At 39.1% G+C, this 17,062-nt stretch overlaps 1 protein-coding gene across 1 annotated transcript; it reads left to right on the top strand.

Annotated features, from left to right (window-relative positions):
* The first annotated feature begins 1,116 nt into the window (after positions 1-1,116).
* On the top strand, positions 1,117-4,490 carry LOC136224833 (protein kinase STUNTED-like). The gene is made up of 10 exons (XM_066013258.1): positions 1,117-1,402; positions 1,563-1,822; positions 1,899-1,972; positions 2,060-2,169; positions 2,251-2,369; positions 2,456-2,917; positions 2,996-3,244; positions 3,307-3,470; positions 3,554-3,778; positions 3,887-4,490. The coding sequence occupies exons 2-10, from the start codon at positions 1,687-1,689 to the stop codon at positions 4,256-4,258; spliced, it is 1,911 nt and encodes a 636-aa protein (XP_065869330.1). The 5' UTR covers positions 1,117-1,402; positions 1,563-1,686; the 3' UTR covers positions 4,259-4,490.
* The last annotated feature ends 12,572 nt before the right edge of the window (positions 4,491-17,062 follow it).

Below are 17,062 nucleotides of genomic sequence, written 5' to 3'. Positions count from 1 at the left end.
TTATTATATGAACTTGTTTAAAATGATTTATTGATCTTTAAATATAGTGGAGTAAATAATGATTTTATTGATATTAAAATATGTAATACTTTAAGTAATTTCAAATGACTAATATATTCAAGAAAGTAAAAGTTACTTTAATAAAATCAAATTGTCAACTCTAAAGAGAGAATAAATAGAATATTTGAAAGTATAATGGATGAGAGCGATATACAAATGTATTAGACTATTTTATTATTTTAAATTGGGTAAATAATTTATTAGTTTCCTCATTTTACTTTTTTTTTTCTTGTAATCGGAAGAGAGTGAACATTCAAACAAAACAAAGAAAAGAAACTAATTAACGATCTATCCTATGTGAGTGTCGGTCAAGCTGATCCTCACAAAGAATAGCCTGGAGGCCTACAGGAGGCACATCACACTCGTGATGATCCAAAGGAAATGACCTTGCGAAGTTCGTCATTCGGTCCTTATTTTGAAAACATATTGTTTAATCTTCTTATTTTGAAAACATATTATAAAGTTCTTATTTTTTTTTTGTCAATATTAACCCTTTGGTTATTATGTCTTTTTTTTTAGATTTTTAACCGAATCTATTTTAGCTTTCAGGACAACTTGATATAAAATGAATATGTTATTTTGTTATTTTTTGTCCATTTATGCTAAATATAACGATTAAAAATTTAGAAAAATAGACAAACTGATTAAAGAGTTAATATTGAAAAAAAAAATAGAGACTTTATAATATGTAGAAAAATAAATAGTACTATATTAGATGAAAAAGTATAGACTAACATATTATTTATCCATTTAAATATTATATGTTATAGTGCAAGATACAAAAAGTTGACTTGTATTTGTATGTGATGATCGCACCCACACTATTTTATTTAACTAAAAAAACAAAATCTATAGATAGTTTACTCTCATTTAAAATTACTATTTGATAAAAGTTTAAATTGAATAGGCTGGAAGCCGAAATAGGCGGTGGACTTATTTCATAGCTTCAAAATGACCGGATATCATGGGTTTCCCGCGAAATATGCAGGCTTTTCAACCACCTTAATTTAACTAAAAACCAACTGATAAAAAAAGTAACATTTGTTATATTTTCACGAACAATAAAAAAAAATGAAAATGAAAAACTCCTCCCTCCTCCGCTCTCACATGATTTTTTGATTACTTTCCTTTCCTTTGCCGACACTTTCTTCTTTCAAATTTCTCTCTGCAAATCTTATTTTGTTTGATAGAATAAAACCAATTTTGCTGAACTTATATGAATCCCTACCTAATCTAACACTATCTCTTTGTGCTTTTACACTCTGCATTAGGTAGGTATTTGGTGCCCATTTTCTTTTTAAATTCCTTTCTGGGATTGGATGGCAAATGGCTACAATTTTAGGTACAATTTTTCTATTCTTTTAGTAATTGGATTATGTAATCTTCTCATTCTACTTACTTAATTTGGACCATACAAATGGAATCTCTTAATTGCTTCTCCTTGTAATTCATCACAGCTCAAAGTGATTAATTTAATGTTGTTCATAACCCTTATAATGCAGGGCCTCAAATGATCCTATCAAGAAAAGGGAATGCTCTTATTGAGAAATTTTTTGCAAAGAAGAGAATAGAATTTGCAGATGTTTTAATATTTCCTAAGTAATTCCAAATTTAGGGAAAGAAATCATGCCAACTGAGAGAAGGAATGTCTTGGTTGGCATAAGCATGAATAACCATGGAAGAGAACTACTAAGCTGGGCTCTTGTTAAGGTTGCTGAACCTGGAGATTGTGTTATTGCTCTTCATGTTTGCCGGAACTCCAGTAATATCTCTTTACATCTCTTAATTAGTTGTTAATGAAATCATCAATTCTTAACATTTTTTGCTGATATATGCAGAAGCTGCTTTGGATAGGCAGCCACTGTTAGATACTTACTTAGAAGTATATGATGGACTATGTTCCCTCAAGAAGGTTTGTAATTACCAACATCTTTTTGTTCATTAATGTAGAAATTAAAGGAACCATAATATTTTTTTGTGTGTCCGGATTTGATTTCAGGTAGACCTTGTCGGTAAGGTCTGCCTAGGAACTTCTACTCAGAGGACTCTGGTTAACGAGACGAAGAACTATGATGGTGTGGCTTTAGTTGTAGGGATCAGCAGGAAAAGGTAGAGAGAATTTTTGAAAATTTTCATTGTTTAAAGTGTTTTCGTTTTGGGCTAATTCATCTAAGCAGATACTTTTTGCAGGAGTAGCAGGACTTATACGGCTGGATATTGTGCTAAGCATCTTCATTCAACTACTAATGTTTTGGGTATTCACAATGGAAAAATTGTGTTTGGAAGGTGCAACAGCAATCAAATAACAGGTTTCATAATTTTGTCACTTTTGAGGAATCAATAATTGGCTTACAATACAAGACATAATAATAATATGTTGTTTGAATCATGTTAGGCCCTGGTGGAGATCCAAGACCAAGTGTGAATCTACTTTATTGTCCTCTGCCAGATGAAGCCCGGTCCGAATTGGGAGACTCCGAGATAGAGTCTGATAGGTCTAGTTTTGATGTGGTAACAGCAATTGGAAGTGAAAGTCAGAAGAAATCAAATTCAGGAGATGTTTCAGATCAAAGGCCTGGCTGGCCACTGCTTAGAAGGGCAACTTCAGCTGATCCGCAGTCTCTGCTTGCTAGAGAATTGTCTGTTGTACAATGGGCAATGAAGTTACCGACTCGTTCCACACATAAAAATCCCAAAATGGAGAGAAATGACGTTTTCAATTTGAGCAGTGGTGTTGGTTCTTATTCACAATGTGGACTCCAAAATGCCTTTGAGATTCTGCTGAAAACTAACTCTTCTAGTTGCAAGTGGTTCAATTATGAGGTTCTGAAAACTGCAACATCAAAATTTAGTTCAGGTAAAAATGAACGAACGAATGATCTAATTTTCGCTATTTGAAGAAGATTAGGTAAATAAATTGGTAATTATGTGACAGCAAACTTGATTGGAGAAGGAGAATGTAGCACTGTGTACAAGGGGGTTCTTCCTGATGGCAAATTAGTGGCAGTAAAGGTTCAAAATTCATCACAAGAAACATGGAATGATTTTTCTCAAGAAGTCGAAATCATCTCATCACTAAACCACAATAACGTTATTCGTCTAAAAGGAGTTTGCATCAAAGATGATCATTTCATTTCTGTTTATGATTTCTACACCAAGGGAAGTTTGGAGTCAAATCTACAAGGTAAGACCTTCAATATCTTCTCTATTATTGAAAAATGAGTAGTCATCTATCAAATTCTGCAGGCAAGAAGAACAAAAAAACTTCACTGCCATGGAAAGTGAGGTATGATATTGCAATTAAAACCGCGGAAGCCTTGAATTACCTGCACAACAAATGCTCTCGTCCAGTTATCCATAGAGATATAAAATCTTCCAACATTCTTCTTTCACATGATTTGGAGCCTAAGGTATGTATGTATGTTGTATTGGTTAAATTGTACTTTCAAAAGAATTTATGAGATTAGTCACAGGGTGTTATTGTGGTGCATAGTTATCTGATTTTGGACTTGCCATATGGAGACCACGTTCATCATACACAATAAAAGGAGATGTAGCTGGCACATTTGGTTATTTTGCACCTGAATATTTCATGTATGGTAAAGTCAGCGACAAGCTTGATGTGTATGCTTTTGGTGTGGTATTGCTTGAATTATTATCAGGAAAAGAGCCTATTGCCTCCGAGAGTCCCAAAGCCAAAGGGAGTTTGGTCATGTGGGTAAGACTTCTCTATAGCTTTTTCGGTTAAATTAGTCGCAAATGTGACATGTATCATTTTGGATTAATTTGATCAAAATTTCGACTGATAAGTGCATATGTTATTCAGGCAAATTCAGTAATAGAATCTGGAAATATGAAAGAAATTCTAGACCCAAAACTAGACAAAAACTTGGATGAGGGTCAAATGAAAAGAATGGTAGTTGCAGCAAAACTATGCATTACAAGATCAGCAAGGCTACGGCCAAGAATGAGCGAGATACTGAAGGTGCTAAAAGGAGAAAAAGATGGAAACAAGGAAGATAATAATGAAGAGGAAGAGGAAGAGGAAGAAGAAGCAGAAGAGTTAGATATGAATGCTATAGTGATGGATAGTATGGATGATGATTCAATATCATATAGTAGCTCAGAGCAAGGAAATATTGTGGGAATGGAAGAATACATGAAAGAAAGGTGGAGCAGATCTTCAAGCTTCAATTAGTTTAGTTATGCTATGTTATGTTGTACAGTAAAAGAGGCATCAACTCTGTCTGTGTGAGATTTGTAATCTTGTCCCCCCCATTCCTCCATGGTCTGGTGAGGGGTTTTATAGATTTTGTACTCATTTTCACTTCAAGACTTGGTTCTTTCAATTAGAGTCTCTAGTATATGTATATGTTATAACTCAAACTTGTTTTGTTCACTTATCTCACACTCTTTCACTTTTTCTTTCATTTTATTTGCTCACATTCTAACACTATTACACTAGCATCTTATCTATTTATAATATAGTATGTTCGTGACACAAAACACTCAGTTAATGCAGGCTTTAGTATGGAGCGTTATGTTGGTGTTGAATCTTCAACACTCCTCATTATCAACTTTTAATTTGGGTTAATGTTGGGACGGTAACCGGTGTCGGATTGGCGGAGGGCAGTAGGATGGGCAGTAGCAGGTAAGTGGGTTAAATTCAAATTGGATTGAGTACGCACACTTACCTCTCGGATGAGCAGTTTTTCATGGAGTTTGTCAAAGGTAATCAACATGTCACGAGCATTGACTACATCTATAACATATTGTTAATTATAATCAGCTTGCAAACCTTCAAGAATACGCTCAATTAGAGCCTCCGGCTTAACTGGATCCCCAAGAATAGCAAGTTGATCGGCACACACCCGGATAGCATTCATAAATTCGGACACTGGTTGACCGCCTTTGTTGAGGAGCTTAAAGTTGGCTTTGAGTAGCTTAGCATAACCACGAGATTGGCGAGCAAAGGTGTGTGCTAAGCTGTCCCACGCTTCCTTAGTCGTGGAAGCATGAGAGACAAGCGACACGATTGTAGAATCTAACGTACCAATGAGAGCTCCGAACAACAGTTTATCCTGACGAACCCAAATTATATGTGTTGGGTTGTTTGTAGCAGCAGCATGAGTCGCGGTGGTGATGGAAGGGGGTGTTGGGTGAAAGCCATCAAGGAACTTGAACAAATCATAGCCCACCAGTGTTGCCTGCAATTCCCATGACAAATAGTTGGTGGTTGTCAGTTTGAGAATGTTTGAGAGTGAGACTATGACAAGAGGATGGTTGGGTTCAACATCATTCCGAATAGTATTGTTTGCCATAGTTGAGAAGCGTAGGCAAAACAAAGGAAGAAAAAAAATAGGTTTAGGTCTGCTCTGATACCATATCAGAATAGTTGATTATTGTTTCATTAAGTGTTTCAAATGTATTAGATAGACTTTTAACAAACTAAGATATATACAAATCCTATATTTACCTTTAACAAATGTAAGAGAAAGATAGAGTTGTACTTTGTAAGCTCAATTAAGGTTGATTTGAGTGCTAAGGCAAATCACCTAGGGATTTTAAATTGGAACTCTAGTGTTAAACAATCTCAAACCAATTAATGGGTCCTAATGCCATCAAAATGCTCAAAATGCTGATAGAGGGGACATTGGCTGAAAGTCACAATCAAAGTTAACAAGGAATGAGAGGGGAAATCGCCAGTGAGACTAACTTTGTTCCATGTTTCTTCAAATTGGGACATGATGGCTCTTATGAGCCTATAGGATGGTCAATGAGATTACACCTTTCGTCATCAGTACACATCAGAGAATGAAAAGGTATATTCAACTTCTTTTCATTTGGATGGGAATGCTTATTTATACTAGAATGGCACAATCCACATATGACATGGGATACTTTATATCTTGCTGCAATAAACGGTTTGGATCTCCAATGCACAATAATGAATTGGGAGAATTATCTATACGGGATAGTGCACTTACTCAGGAGCAGCAGGAGGGGTTGAAGGAAGAAATTTCAGTTCATGTCGAATTACAATGGCCGTGGGACCTGACAAGTGCCATGAGCTTAGCAAGATTATATATATTAAAGAAGCGGACATTGCCAGCAAGAAGAAATGTCTGATTAACGTTGAAAACACCCTTTGTGAAGTGGTTAAATAAGGAAATATTAGAGGAATTAAGAGCAAAGGGTCTCTAAAAGATCTTTCTGGTTGGAAGGACTCGATTTCTGTGAAGCTTTACTGGAACCAGAAGATCCTTCTTTTGGATTAGATATATCTTAGTTAGTTATTTACTGCATAGCATAGCTGCAATATTTAGGAAAGACGGTGGTTTTCACCTTTGCTACAAGTTTACTTAAGAATGAAAGTGGTGAAACACAGATTGGAAAGCCTCATTTCTTCTAATGGTGAAAGCAGGCCTGTGGTTATAGACTGACTATGAATTAAGGTAGTTGCTTATTTGTTTTTTCTTTTCTATTTTTTACAATGTTTTGCTAATGAAGCACAGTATTAAATGATGGTAGTTTATACCCAAAAATGAATTTACATTAATATTAGTTTTAAGAATTATTTGAGCATGATGGTGATAATAGGGTTAATTACAAAAATGGGTCAAATGGAAAGCACATTTACATATTTAACCTATTTACTCAACTTACTACATATCTAGACTGATTTTGTGTGACTTTCCCATAATACCATCAATATTTACGTGCGGCTGTCTTCATCCCGTCTGACTTCGCAGAGGTTAGCATATGCGAACCTTGCAAAGCTAAATATGCGAAGCCTGCGAACCTTGCGAAGCTAAATATGCGAACCCTGCGAAGCTAAATATGCAAAGTCTGCCAAGCTAATGTTTGGTTTAGTTGATGATTTTAGTTAGCATATGCGAACCCTGCGAAGCTAAATATGCGAAGTCTGCGAAGCTAATGTTTGGTTTATTTGATGATTTTAGTTAGCATATGCGAAGCCTGCGAAGCTAATGTTTGGTTTAGTTGATGATTTTAGTTAGCATATGCGAAGTCTGATTGTGTTTTTAACAAAATTCGCTAAGTGGTATATAACAAAAAATGGCAAACAACAACGGATTCTAACATTATTTAACAAAAAAAATCAGAACATAGATGAATACACCAACAATAATTCAGTGAGATTTATAGAATTAGGCATTTTCTCTGCGTTTCCCAATCTTCCGCCTCACGGAACGAGGTCGTCGTTCGCTCTAAAATCGCCCCCTTTCTTCCCTTTTCTCTGTTGTTCGCCTTCTTCATCATCTTTTCTCTCACTGTTCACCTTTTTCTACCGTCTGTTCGCATTCTTCCTCTTCTTTGCTCTCATTGTTCACCTTCTTCTACCGTCGTTCGCCCTAAAATCGCCCTCTCGTTTTTCCTCTACCGCCGTTCGCTTCCCTTTTCTCTCACCGGAGTAGGAGTTGCTGGAGAACGCCGTCAAACAACAACGGATTTTACAGGTTAGATCTTTGTGGAAGGAGGAGGAGCCATTTTGGGTGAAGAGGAAACCGTAAGGAAGAGGAAGAGGAGGAGAAAGATGAAAGATCGGAGATATTATGGGAAAGTTACACAAAACAGTCTAGATATGTAGTAGATTGAGTAAATGAATTAAATATGCAAATCAGCTTCCAATTTGACAAATTTATACATAATAAGTCCAAATTACGTCTAAATTTTTTAATTCTCATGAAAAGTTTATGCAACGTGTGGTGCACGGTGTTTATTCTAATGACTTTTATTGCCTTAATTCAGTCAAAATAATACCAACAAACAATCATTAATTTTTGAAATTTTTGTTGGATGGAAGCACAAAACAGCCAATTCATTAGTCCAGTAACAGAAACACATGCCCCTATTCCTCTATATATTATCACCGGGCTAATTATAAATCTAGCCCAATTAAAAGGGGTCATTTACATATCTAACTCACTTTGCTTCCATCTTACCAAATTAGACCATTTTATCCATTTTGGACAACATTACCATTAGTTCTATTGATCGATGGATCTACTCCTGCTTCTTCTTCCGCTTCTGCTTCTTCTTCTTCCGCTTCTTCTTCTTTTTCTTCCGCTTCATCTTCTTCTTCTGGTTCTTGTTCTTCTTCTTCTTCTTTTTCTGTTCATCTTCTTCGATTTATAATATCAATCATTAGCGATTTTTGAGATTTATGAAGTATTATGTTCAAATTTCCATAGAAATGGTATGTTTTTAGCTTATACGCCTGCTTTTCTCGCTGGTCTTGCCTCTTTCTTCATCTGTAAGGGTATCGTTTCAATTTTCTATATTGTCCACCGTTGGAGGGAAACGGCTTCCTGTCGTTGTCATCCTGACTTGCTCAGAGCTCTCGGCCAATCAGATTTGTGTATCTTCTGTCCTCGGTCAGCTCAGCAGACTGTCTCTCCTTTTATGGTAAAGTCAACTGGACAGCATACTGTGTCATCTGAACTTTACCCAAAGGGGAAATACTTTATCTGGAAGTTTTCCTTAGCCAGCTGCTGTCTTGTACGTTTGTCGAATCTACTCAGCAGCTTCATCTTGAAGTTGTTCCCGAAGGTCTTCTAGATCCTTCTGTTGCTGAGTTGCGTTTTGTCCAGAACGGCAACGTTTTGACAAACGCGGGCCGAGTTGTACTGAGTTGTTTGACTTGGGCCTTGACTTCCGTATTGGGCTTGGGCCTTTTAATTCTTGTGTCTTATAAACAATTTTAACTCAACATTGAACAAACACATTAGTAGAATAAATCAAACAATTTAAACTTAGTGTGTTTAGAATATGTATTTCAATTATACTTAAACAATTTTGTCAAATCAAAATTATGTGGAAAGGTGTTTCAACAAACTCCCCCATTTTGATGTTGGCAAAACTATTCAGCGAGGAACTCAGTATGAGCTCCCCCATGATAGTTGACCTAGTATAATTTAGCAAACTCCCCCGTAAGGGTTGAGCTACTGACTTAGTTTTACTCTAAAACATTTAAGAGTTTAATCGAGTAAGTCTAAGGTCAGTTTTCAGATATAGGTCAACTAATTCAACATATTCTATTTACTCAGTATTAAGCGGAAGGTTTAATCATATAAAGTGCGCTGAGTAATTTGTTGTTCAATGAGTTTTTAACAGACAATGTTTCATAAACACATAGGTCAATGTCAAACATGTTATCAGCATTTGATTTAGTCAATAAGTTTTATAAGTATTAAACATTGCTGATTTAATTGAAGATACATAATGACTCAGTACACAGTAACATATATCATAACTCAGGAATAGGAATAAAAGATGCAGATATGATATTTAGATAGTAGTCAGTGTTTACACAACAAAACTTATAGATAAGGCATATAGATTACATCTGACTTAGTATATACTGAGCTAGCCTATCTATTTCTTTTTCTTGTGTTGCGACTGACTTCACTCATGCTGAGCTCTAGCTGCTTGTTCTTTCTCCCCCGTTTTGTCAGCATCAGGAGGAGGAAGTCTGAAGGCATCAGTTAAGGCAGCTCGAGTCAGTTCTTGGGACAGCTCCTTAAGTTTCTCAGCGCTTTCATTGACGCCGTCAAAAATTGCAACTCCATTAGTTGATACCTCTTCGGGTATGTTGAGTTCAGCAGCACTGAGCATGTTGACGCTAAACGCTTGAGCTTTGCCTTGCCAGATGAGAGCTTCAGTAAGACCAGCAAAGATTTGGTGAAAGGTCTTTAAAAGGGCTGTGTCGTAATACTGACGTTGAATATTGTTATGACGAATGTGGTTGAAGGTTTGTTGTATGATATACTGCATCTCATTCTGTTTCATTGCGTCAGTATCCATCTCTTGCTTATTCAGATTTAGCAAGCGAATAGCCTCACCAATTTGCTCTACTGAGCACTGATTGTAAGAAACCATTTGCTCGTTGGTCTTGAGTTGCTCGGTGTGTAGCTGAGCAAAGAGCATCTTGAGTTCAGATGAAGTGGCATAGTCAGGATTCACAGCTGACAAGTTCTGAATTTGTTGGTGTAAGGAGTTCAAGTGTTGCACAGTTGTCAGCTGGATCTCAGCCAGCTTTGCAATTGAATCCTGCTTTGCTTGCTGTGCTTGAAAAGAAATGATGAGATTCAGCAAGTCCTTGAGTCCCTTAACTTCGTTGAGAAGCTGAGTGACCTGGGAGAGCTGAGTAGTCTCAATAGATGAGGACCCAGCAGCAGGAGGGGTGGACGGTTGAAGGTCTTTAATCAACGCTTGCACTAAGTCAATGATCTTTTTGCCGGACTCAGTGGCATTCAGATAGCTTTGAGAGCCTTCAGGGACATCAGTATGACCGGAAGGAAGAGGAGTGAAAGGAGTGACCTAGTCAGTGACTGGAATAGTGTTGTCAATCTGCACTTGTGGTTCTGGGATAGTTGATTGATCGGCAGAGAGTTGAGTTGGAGAAGTTGTAATACGAATACTGTCTGTGCTGACGGCAGAAGTATGTGGAGTCAGCACCATGCTTGAAGAAATAGCATTCACAGTAATCGGCTCAACCTGACTGGTTGAGGTGGCGGAAGCATTTTGGTCTGAGAAGAAACAGAGACTTGCTTTTCTAATGACGCCGATGCAGTAGAGGTTGGTTGGCGTTTGAAAAATTTGAGCTTTACTGAGGAGGGGTCCTTGGTTGTCTTTGAAATGACAAAGTCAGGAAGAGTTGGTGGTGGCACAAAATCTTCACTGACAGGCTTCTCACTGGCCTTAACCAACTTTCTTCTTCTACGAGGTGGAGTGACAGTTTGATGAGGATCTCATGAGTAAGAAGGAGAAGATTCGTGTTGCTCATCATGAGGCTGGTCAGCTTGTTCTTGGACTGGATCAACATTGTGTTGATCAAGTACTTGCTCATCTCCAGCAGCAAACCCAGCATTGGCCTGCTCAGTCTCATGTTCACTGGCTGTCTCCTCAGAGTCCTCAGCGTCATCCTGACCGCTGGCCGCTTCTTCTTCTTCTTCTGTACCGTCACCATCGAGCTCTTCCTCTACTTAAGAGATGAAATGATCATCCAGTTGTACCTCATGTTCTTCGGACTCAGCTATTGTACCTTGACACTGGGTGAAGTGAGAGTCACCCGGTACAACAAAGTCTGTAGGTATGGCGTTGAGGGGGGTCAGTGTAGAAGGCTTCTTCTTTTTCTGAGGTTGCTCGGCAGTTTCCTCAGTTCCAGGCTCATCTTGCCTGCTTCGTTTCTCAGCTGACTTACCAGCTGACTTCTGTCTTCTTGCTGGAGACTCAACATTTTTGGAAGGAGTCACATCAGTTTTCCTTTTGCGGGAAGCTGGGGCCTTAGTCCTTCTTCCTTTCTTTGGCTCAGCAGTTCCCTCAGCTTGTCCAGCAGCAGTAGCAGCTTTGCCTTTCTTCAAAGGCTGTCCAAATTTTAATGCTCTCAGCGATGCAGCTGTTATCTCAGATCCTCGAGTCTTCTCCTCTCCTTCGAGATCAACTTTATGGTCAATGAGGATTCTTGTGATGATTGATCCTAGCCTCAGCGTACCAGAGCTGCGTAGGAAGCCAGCGACAAGAAAGACTGGCATATTGATCAGTGTGTACGTCAGCATATGCCATATAAAGCATTGCTCGAAATTAGTCGCTGATGTTGTGCAGTTGATCTTCGGGTAGATGAAGTAGGTCAGCAAATAATGAGCCATCTTCTGGTGCTGACCCATGGATGAAGCTGAGACTTCTCCTGAGTGGCCCTCAGGTTTGCAGAAGTTGTGAGCATACCCAGTGCCATCCTGATCTCTAGATCTCCTCAGCCTTGCTCCCTCAGTTTTTAATTTGAGCAGATTGCCTAAGTAGAGAGGGTTGATGAAGATGGTTTTCTCTTTTACCACTGTACATAGATAGTCAGTGTTGTCATTTTCAATGCGGAGGTTGTGGTAAAACTCCCTTACCAGGTCAGGGTAGGTGTCATCCTTAACCGAAAACAGCTCCGTCCAGCCATTTTGTGAAATCCACTCGCAGAAGGGTTGTTCATTTTGTACGAAGTTTCCTGATACCCATCTTGAGGGCTCAACTTTCCATTCGTGGACGTTCTCAAAGACCTTGGAGTAGGTCCTGACTTTTACAGGCTTTCCCTGATCGGAGGTTTGGCCAGCTTTTCCTTTGCTCGACGAGGTGACTTTGGTAGGTTCCGGCACAGAGGTTTGCCTGGAAGTGTCATCAGAGCTGGGCTTAGAGTGGCCAGCACCGAAGATGTTGTAGGAAACCTTAGTCATTGTTGAGGATGGGAAAGCTTAGAGGGATTTTTAGAGAGAAAGAATTTCTTAGCCAGAGTATTCGATAAGCGTAAAGAATAAAAATGGGGAATTTCCCATTATTTATAGAGGTAAGGTGTGGTGTGGATCTTAATCGAATCCATGTGTCAGTTTTGCCTTGGGATTGTGAACCGACAAAGATCCTGGCATTTATGACACATACGGCGTATACGTCATCCTAGGGCTATACGCGTGCTATTGCATTTATTCTAACGGATCTAACACTCAGCGTTTAGAATACTAAGCGTTTGATATTCTGAGTGGTCAGTATTGCATGAAGGGATGATTTCTAAGTTCAAGTTTAAACTAACTTACTCAGTGTGCAAGTTTACTCAGTATTTGATGTTCAGTCAATTTCGATGAGTTACTCAGCAAACAACCAATCATTCAGCATAATAATTCACTCAGCATGCATATTCATTTAGTTCAGGAATTTACTGAAGAGGATTAAACATACCAATAGCTTCTCTCAGTATGCTGAACTGCTCACGGGCCAGTGGCTTCGTGAAGATATCTGCAAGCTGCTCGTCCGTTGGGACAAAGGTCAGCTTGATCTCACCCTTGAGTACATGGTCTCTAATGAAGTGATGTCTGATACTGACATGCTTCATTCTGCTGTGTTGAATTGGGTTCTTTGAAAGATCAATTGCACTTTTGTTGTCACATTTGACTTCAATTGTCTTCGTTTGAACACCATAGTCTTCAAGCTGTTGCTTAATCCATAGGACTTGAGCAACACAATGACCAGCAGCAATGTACTCAGCTTCAGTGGTAGACAATGCTACTGACGCCTGCTTTTTGCTGAACCAGGATACAAGACAGCTTCCTAAGAAGTGACATCCTCCAGAGGTGCTTTTACGTTCCAGCTTATCCCGTCCATAGTCAGCGTCAGTGTATCCGATGAGTGTAAAGTCATGAGTATTTGGATACCATAAACATGCGTTCACTGAGCTTTGCAAGTATCTAAGGATTCTTTTTACAGCAATGTAATGAGATTCCTTAGGGTTAGATTGATATCTAGCACAGTAGCATACTGAAAACTGAATGTCCGGTCTACTGGCTGTTAAGTAAAGTAGAGAGCCTATCATACCTCGATATAATTTGCTGTCTACTGACTTACCATTCTCGTCAGCGCAGAGGACAGTGTCAGTGCCTATAGGAGTGGATATTGGCTTGCAATTTTCCAAGTCATATTTCTTTAATATCTCCTTGGCATATTTGGCTTGACTGATGAAGATGCCGTTCTTTCCTTGTTTAATTTGAAGACCGAGGAAGAAGTTGAGTTCTCCCATCATGGACATTTCAAACTCAGTCTGCATTTGTTTGCTAAACTCCTTGCACATTGATTCGTTAGTTGCACCAAATATTATATCATCAACATAAATTTGGGCCAGCAGGGTATCTTTACCCTTTCTCTTAATGAATAAGGTTGTATCAGCTTTGCCCCTGACGTAATTTCTAGTCATCAGGAAACTGGTCATCCTCTCATACCAAGCACGTGGTGCTTGCTTGAGGCCGTACAGAGCCTTTTTGAGTTTATAAACATGGTTAGGGAATTTATGGTCCTCAAAACCTGGAGGTTGATTAACATAAACCTCCTCGTTTATAACTCCATTAAGAAATGCACTTTTGACATCCATTTGGAATAATTTAAAGTTCATGTAAGATGCATATGCACATAGAATTCTAATTGCCTCTAGCCTTGCCACTGGGGCAAAGGTCTCACCGTAGTCAATACCTTCTTGCTGACTGTAGCCCTGAGCTACAAGCCTTGCTTTGTTCCTGACTACATTCCTTTGTTCATCCATCTTGTTCCTGAAGACCCATCTTGTTCCGATGGTCTTTTGACTCTTTGGATGAGGCAGTAGCTCCCATACATCGTTTCTTCTGAATTGGTCGAGCTCCTCTTGCATTACGCTCATCCAGAATTCATCGTACTCAGCTTCAGCGAAATTCTTCGGTTCTTGAACTGAGACGAAGGCTACATTGCTGAGGTACTTCCTGAGTTAATTCCTCGTCATCGGGGTATTCCCAGCAGAATCAAGGATTGCACTTTCTGAGTGCCCTCTTGGGATCCTTATCTCTTTAGGTAGATTCATGTCTTGTGCTGTCTCTGTTTCAACAATCTCTGCAGAAGTAGATGGGTCAGTAAAAGTAATCTTAGGTTCACTCTTACTCTTGGTCAGCCTTTTCGTGAATGACTCAGTAGCTGGTTCTTGGTCAGCGGTGGTTACTGAGTGTGGATCATCTTCGGTCAGCGGCTGGTATCTACCTGCAGGGTTAGTTTCGTCGAACTCTACATGTACTGACTCTTCTAAAACTTGAGTTCGCTTATTAAAAACTCTGTATGCTTTGCTGTTTGTTGAGTAGCCCAAAAAGATAGCCTCATCAGCTTTTGAATCAAACTTTGCTAAGCTATCTTTGGTATTTAAAATAAAACATTTACAGCGAAAGGCACGAAAGTATCCAATATTGGGCTTTCGTCCTTTCCAAAGTTCATAGGGGGTTTTCTTGAGTATAGGTCTAACTAGAGCCCTATTAAGAATATAGCACGCTGTGTTAACAGCCTCTCCCCAAAAGTACTTTGGAAGCCTATGCTCATCCAGCATTGTCCTGGCTATTTCAACCAGAGTTCTGTTATTCCTTTCTACAACCCCATTTTGCTGAGGTGTTCTAGGAGCAGAAAAATTGTGGTCAATACCGCTGGCTTCATAGAATTCAACAAACTTTTGGTTTTTGAATTCTCCACCGTTATCACTACAGATGTGAGCTAATTTTAGGTCTTTATCATTTTCAATTTTTCTAACCAAATTTGAAAATGTCTCAAAGGTTTCATCCTTGCTGGTCAGCAAGATGACCCACGTGTACCGAGAGAAGTCATCTACAATGACCAAGGAAAATCTTCTTCCACCCAGACTCAGCGGCTGGACTGGACCGAAGAGATCCAAGTGTAGTAACTCTAACGGACGCTTAGTTGAGACAATATTTTTGCTATGCAAAGATTGTTTGGTTTGTTTTCCAGCTTGTCAAGCGTGGCATAATTGATCTTTTTCAAATTTAAGTTCAGGCAGTCCCTCAACCAATTGCTTTTTTGCTAGTTTGGCCAGGAGGTCCATGCTTACATGACCAAGTCTCCTGTTTCATAGCCAGGAATTCTCTTCCTTTGATACTAAGCACACAGTTTTTGAAAACTTTTTCTCTAATTCTAGCATAAAGACATTATCTATTCAAGGGGCAGTTAATATTAACTCATTTGTTTTACCCTCGTATATTTTACATCCAGTAGCATCAAATATAACTTTTCTCCCATTGTCACATAGCTGAGTAAGTTATATTTGAGTCCGCTGACTAGGGAGACAGATTCAATAGTAGGATTACCTCCGATGGTTCCTGACCCTACTATCTTACCCTTCTTGTTGTCTCCAAAACTTACACTTCCTCCTCGTTTACGCTCAAACGTGATGAACTGAGTTTCATCACCCGTCATATGCCTTGAGCATGCGCTGTCAATATACCACATCTTTGACTTCTCGGCACATCTCAGGCTTACCTGCATTGTAACTAGTTACTTTTAGGTACCCAATTCTTTTTGGATCCTTACTTGTTAGGTGCAACAGGTAAAGCATCATATTTTATTTTATAGCGACATACATGGACAGTATGGCCATTCTTTCCACAGAAGTCACAGCTGACCTTCTGTTTAGGATGTTTCACTGACTTGTCAGCATCCCAGTGCTGAGCGTGCCAGCACACCTTAGTGGTGTGTCCTAACTTCCCACAAAAGTCACACTGGACTTTTCGCTGGGGATTCCATCTCTGCTGAGTACCTTGGTACTGAGTTCTCAGAAGACTGTTTCTTTTATTTGGAACCTTTAGTTGGTTCTGGATAGTTGTGACGTCCTTCCTCAGTTTCTTTGAAACTGACTGGACTTCAGAGACAGACTCATGTATGATCTTCATGTTATCATGCAGAGTTGAATTGTCCTGAAGAAGGAATCTGAGGTCACTCAGTTTGACCTCTTCAACTTCGTCACAGCGCCTGCTGAGTGCTCTAACTTTTTTATTACACTTTTTGACAAGTGTATAGAGATCACTCAGGGCATTAACCATATCGTTTCTGAGCTGGGGAAGAGAAATTACCTCATTTGATTGCTCCTCGTCATCTGATGCAACAGATAGGTCAGCATGCTCAGAGACGCACGACTCAGCAAGTTCGTCAGCCATGAAGCATATCTTCGCTGACTCGGTGGCCTCAGTTTCTGTAGATGAAGACTCATCACTGTCGCTCCATGTAGCCACCATTTCCTTTTTTCCGCTCTTCTTGTCTTTCCTCAATATGGGGCAGCTTGACTTAATATGGCCAGTTTGATGGCACTCAAAGCATGTAATGGGCTTTGAGCTGTCCTTTTTGTATTTGCTGTCGCTTGAGTCAGCTTTATACTTATCAAACTTTCTATAAGGCTTCTTAGAGTATTTGTCATTTTTCCTGAATAGCCTTTTCATCTTCCTTGTGAACATAGCCATCTCCTCATCATCAGTTGAGCTCCCGTCAGTGGAGTCAGCTTTTATGACAAGGGATTTCTGCTTCTTGTCTTCAGATTTTTCCTTCACCTCAAAGTTTTTCATGGATATCTCATGGGTCAACAACGAACCGATGAGTTCATCATATTTGTAGGTGGTTAAATCCTGAGCTTCCTCAACCGCTGTCTTCTTTGCTTGCCAAT

This window comes from Euphorbia lathyris, chromosome 3, assembly GCF_963576675.1.
Source record: "Euphorbia lathyris chromosome 3, ddEupLath1.1, whole genome shotgun sequence".
In the NCBI taxonomy this organism is placed as follows: Eukaryota; Viridiplantae; Streptophyta; class Magnoliopsida; order Malpighiales; family Euphorbiaceae; genus Euphorbia; species Euphorbia lathyris.
The sequence above is the reverse complement of the archived record's forward strand: the minus strand, read 5'-3'. Positions and strand labels throughout refer to the sequence as shown.

Excerpts from the sequence above, each read along its gene's own strand:
- LOC136224833 (XM_066013258.1), top strand. The coding sequence starts at position 1,687 with ATGCCAACTGAGAGAAGGAATGTCTTGGTTGGCATAAGCATGAATAAC. Across the intron at positions 1,973-2,059 it reads GACTATGTTCCCTCAAGAAG|GTAGACCTTGTCGGTAAGGT; the intron begins GTTTGTAATTAC and ends ATTTGATTTCAG. Across the intron at positions 3,245-3,306 it reads TTTGGAGTCAAATCTACAAG|GCAAGAAGAACAAAAAAACT; the intron begins GTAAGACCTTCA and ends CAAATTCTGCAG.